The 4,760-nt window shown below is 40.0% G+C and overlaps 1 protein-coding gene across 1 annotated transcript in view; it reads left to right on the plus strand.

Annotated features, from left to right (window-relative positions):
* Positions 1-2,259, plus strand: part of NFKBIZ (NFKB inhibitor zeta) — a 160,008-nt gene extending 157,749 nt beyond the window's left edge. Inside the window, exon 12 of the mRNA XM_088156405.1 lies at positions 2,154-2,259. Within this exon, the coding sequence (XP_088012531.1) occupies positions 2,154-2,204 (51 nt within the window). The 3' untranslated portion in view covers positions 2,205-2,259. The remainder of the gene's footprint in view (positions 1-2,153) is intronic.
* Positions 2,260-4,760: the final 2,501 nt, after the last annotated feature.

Raw genomic sequence — 4,760 nt, forward strand, 5'->3', positions numbered from 1 at the left:
TCTCTCAAGGGTTAATGGTGAAATAGTAATTTTTTTCCTGTCAAAGAATTCTGGGATTTCTTTTTATTTTAAATGTAAATAATAGAGAAATAAGATATAGCAGGGGAATTAGTGAATTCTCTATAGAGAACTTGAAAAAGAAACCTGGATTTTTGAGGATGTGTGGCATATCCTTCAGGTCACTTATAGGTACAGTGTTGTAGCAGTGAAGGGCTTGTTTTTACTAAGAACAGGGATTTGTTGATTGATATCTTCCTATAAATAAGAGCAGTCAATTAATGATGAAACATGTTGGGCTGTTTTTCACTCTGCCTATGGGGTTTTAATAGATTGAGGGGAAAACTGCTGCCCTTCCAGGTGGCAAAAGCTACTTGGGGTTGGGAGCATGTAGCTAATCCCTGTTTCCTTTATCCCTGAAGGATAAGGTGAGAGGTGCTTGTCAGCAATGCCTTTCATAGGGGTGCATGCTGTGACCTGCTGGGATGAAGGTGATGCAGCCACTGGGGACTGTGCTTCCCAGCCAGCTTTTAACCCATTTCTGCTCACACAAGTGGGCAAGGAGAAGTGTGCTCACCTCAGCCAAGCTGCTCCTACAGCTCCTGGGGAGAGCTGTGTCTCCCAGAAGAGCACAGCCACAGCTCCTCCGTGGATAGCTGCTGGTCACCAGCTCCTTGAGTAAGTCTCACATAACAAGGACCTGTCCCACAGTCTTGTGCTTTGTCTCCTTTCTATGTTGAAAAACGGTCTGCAGAAAGGGGGAAAGGTGGGATGGCACCTGTCAAGATTTCATTGTGTACATACTCCTGCAGAGGGAGGAAAACCAGAAGTTGCAGAAGCTGTGATTGCTGTCAGTAGAAACAGAAATTGCACTGTGATTTATGATGACTTGATGTTTTCAATAATCTCATCTGAAGACCAAAAGGCAAGGGATGACTTTTGGTATATTATATGTCTTAATAAAACAACATAAATAGAGATTCCCATTTTGGAAACCTACTCAAGGTTAGAATGTTCTTTAAATGCACTTGTTTGTGAAAATGATATTACGTAGAGAAATTTTAGTTTGGATTGGTGCAACACTTCAGTGTTAGGAGGAAAATCTGCTTTCCTCTGTCACTGCCCTGGCACTGGAGGATGATGAGGAGGAGGCGAGTCAGTGCATCATGTCACTCCTGGTTCTGCCATGTCTGCTCAGTGGGGCCTGCCTGGGTTGCCATCAATGTATGCAGTGTGCTCTGCAGCATTTGATGTTTAAGAGGAGCTGGCCAAAGTGAAGGCATGGCAGAGTCAGGGCTTTTCTCTTCTAAAAACTGCCCCATATTCCAACAAATCCAGGCACCTCAAAGCTATCTCTATGATGCAAAACCCTACAAGCTACTGTTTTCCCTGGCCAAAGTTATAATAAAAGCTTCCAGGCATAGATGGTTACAATATAAACTGAAGGGAGGGGGCAGAAGGAGGAAAAAAAGTCTAATACCAGAAACAGGATTTAAACTACCCCCTCCAAATCCCAGAAACAGAGGAGTAGATATTATGAAGCAGACTTAGTTTCTAGCAGCTTGATCTTTGCCTTTGTGTGCACTTGGCTTTGTGTGCATTGATGTCCTGTTGGTAATTATAATTCTGTTGACACCTGTATTCATGATGACACCCCTATATCACATTTTCATCACAGCGTGAAATGTTGCTCTTTTTGCTTTTGTTTTGTTTAGTACTATGAGTTTAGCTCAGAGCTGAAAAAGAAAAAAAATAGACACTTCTCACAACACACAACGGTACATTGATAACCTTGCAGTTTAGTTTCTGATCCTATCTCAATGCTTCCATCTCTCTCCTTCCTCCCACCCCTCTTTTCAAGAAGACAAGGTTTTCTCTCAACAAGCTGATGACAGAATAATTTCTCCAGGTTGATTGTTTGCCCCACATGGCCCTCTGGATTTCTTCATACAAGTGGAGAGAAGCAGATCAAAAGCCTGAAAGAAAAAACAGGTAGAGGATTGAAAAAAGCCACCATAAAGAACCTACTCAGGTTTCATTCTGATGATGAACAGGCTTGTAAAGTATTCTGAGACCTGTCAAATTTTCCCATCTGAAATCCAGACCTAGTTTAAAAAGAATTTTCATAATGAGTGTCTCTTTTCCTCCATCCACAGGCTCAGTATTTTCTGAAAAAGTTCTGCAGGGCAGAGGAGTTGTACAGTTGATCACATGCAGGAGCACGGGATAGATGGAGTACAGCTGACTCAACAACTACAGGGGATTTGGGTAAGTGCCCACCATGTCAGCCAACTAGAACTTACTAAAATATTGGTTAATATCACAGTATTCATTACTTTTAGAAGAAAATTCTTACTTTGTCACCTATCAGACAAATTTAACCCCATTAGGAAATCTCAGCAGTAGTTTGTTGGGGAAGAAGTATGCGGGGAATGGCTGATGCAAACATGAAGTCGTTAGCATCCAACTGTGATTGACTTTTGCAGCTCAGCTTTTACCTAGGGGTACCCAGGGCAGACTTATGCTGCTAATGCTAGGGGAGAAAGGTTATAAGCCCTGTGCAATGTGGAGGCTATCTGTGTGTGTCAAACCCACTCGTGTCGCTTTCAGGAGGGAAACATCAATTGCTTGAAGGAGACAATGTTATCCAGCTTGTGGTGTCAGTCAGCCTGTTCCCACAATCATTGCATTGATGGAGGAAAATTTTGATAAGCAGGACTTCTTATCTGGCTCCACCATAACTGAATGACAGGAGTTTGTTGATTGGAAATTACATTGTTTCTGGTCACAAAGCTGGCTGGACTTGGTAATTGCACCACTTTTGTTTATTTTTAAAGTAATAGTAACAGTGATATATTCTTCAGTGAAGATCGTGGGGATTTGAAATCTAGTCTTTGGTTAAGCTGATGAACTGATACTGTCCAAATTGACATAGTTACTATAATTACCTCGTGTACTGTGGGGGAAAACCTTAAGAGCTGCAGAAGACAGGAGTGCTGACCCTGCTTCCATTTTCTTGATCAAACAATGGCGCACGATATTTTGTTTTCTTTCAGCTAGATCTTAAGCAATATGCCTCAGGCTTGTTTTACAGGTTGGCTCAAAAATTACTTCAAATCTTGTTTTAAGTCCCACATGGATACAACATGGACTTGAAACATGATGAAAGAAATAGCCATAAGTGAATCTCTTCTATTCCACAATAGAAATAGTTTTTCTTTTTAAATATAAACCTGGGAACAGAATCTCTTTGATTTCACAGTTTATGAAATCTGTGGTATTACATGCTTTCTTTGACCAAGATATTAGAGCGTTATTTACTACAAATTTGTTTAACTTCCAAGGATTAGATAAGGTTGTACTCTACAGCAGCGTTGTTCTAAATCCTTACTGCTTAATTGTTGTTTCTAAAAGTGAGGAAATTGAAGTAATCATGATGGCATAAACTCTTGGAGCTTTTTGTCAGTAAAGTCTTATTTGACTGGTAACTTTTCAAGCTGCAAACAGATGGCTGCAGTATAATCTCCTTACTAGTGACATCAAGCATTATTTTACTGAAGACTTATATTTATATTGCTCTCTTCAAAAGCATAAAAAGAGTAATTAAGTAGAATGATATTCATTTAGATTTTATCTGCCCATGTGATTGCAGGGCTCTGGGGTCAGGAAATAGGATTAAGAGCATCTCATCACTAGATCAGTGTGTTTGAATCCAGACCATGGTTAGAGGTGACTGAAGGCCAGTAGAATGGGATGACACTTCAGGGGCCTATATCAGATGGTTTGACAGTCTCTGTAAATTTGCTAGCTGATGGAACCCCCATAATGATCAGTGATCTGAGAAGGAAATCTGTGGACTGAATGTGCATGCATGGAGAATGTATTTAAGCTTAGGAACAGTATCTTAGTTCCAGGCTTTAGGGGCAGTCTTTGTACACTACCTGTGCAGGGGACGTGACACAGCTTGTGTTTTTGTGCTTCAGTCCAAGATGATCCTGGACTTGCTTTAGTCCAGTGATTGTCAAATTGCAGTGTCTCCACTGAAAGTGGGAGAGAAACACGATGTAGACCAGCTGCAATAGAGCTAAATAGTCACATTTTTTTCCTCACTATTGGATTAACTAGACAGTGTCTTAAACACTGTAGTTGTGTTCATTACAGAGATTTCTATATGTGCTTGCCAGTCTGTAAGTGAATGTGGCACAGCTGGTGTTTATCTGATTGTTCTTGTTTTGTAATCAGCTTGTTTATATTATTTTGTAGCTGAAGTAAGATAAAGAAAATCCAACATGATTTTTATTTTAGTTTTGTGATGTGAGTCAGGAATGCGGTGACCTCAATAGGGAATCTATTAATGTTTTCAGCTGGTTTATGTTCTTGGGATTTCAGTTGAATCCACTGAAGTTGCACTAAAGAGTTTAACTATAAACCACAAAATTAAAGAAAATCAGAGCACAAGAAGCCAAATTATGTAGATTTTAATGCTTAAAAGGAGGTCTGATTTGTCAAGAACATCCAAATTGGAGCTAAAATGATCTTTTCAGACTACTCAGTGCAATAGTCTCCAAATCTTATATTGAATTTCCTTTCCTTTTTTCTCAGGTATCTTGCTGATGTCAAAGTTTTTCTGGTGCAGTAGACAATATGAAGAGTGCAAAAGTGAGAGGATAATCTGTTCAAAATTGTTTAATTCAGGTCCAAGGCCTTGACCACAAATTGCTTCCTTAAGACCGGTTTTCATCGCAAATCTGCTTTCACTGGTA

The sequence above is a fragment of the Sturnus vulgaris genome, chromosome 2 (genome assembly GCF_052056855.1).
Source record: "Sturnus vulgaris isolate bStuVul1 chromosome 2, bStuVul1.hap1, whole genome shotgun sequence".
NCBI lineage: Eukaryota > Metazoa > Chordata > Aves > Passeriformes > Sturnidae > Sturnus > Sturnus vulgaris.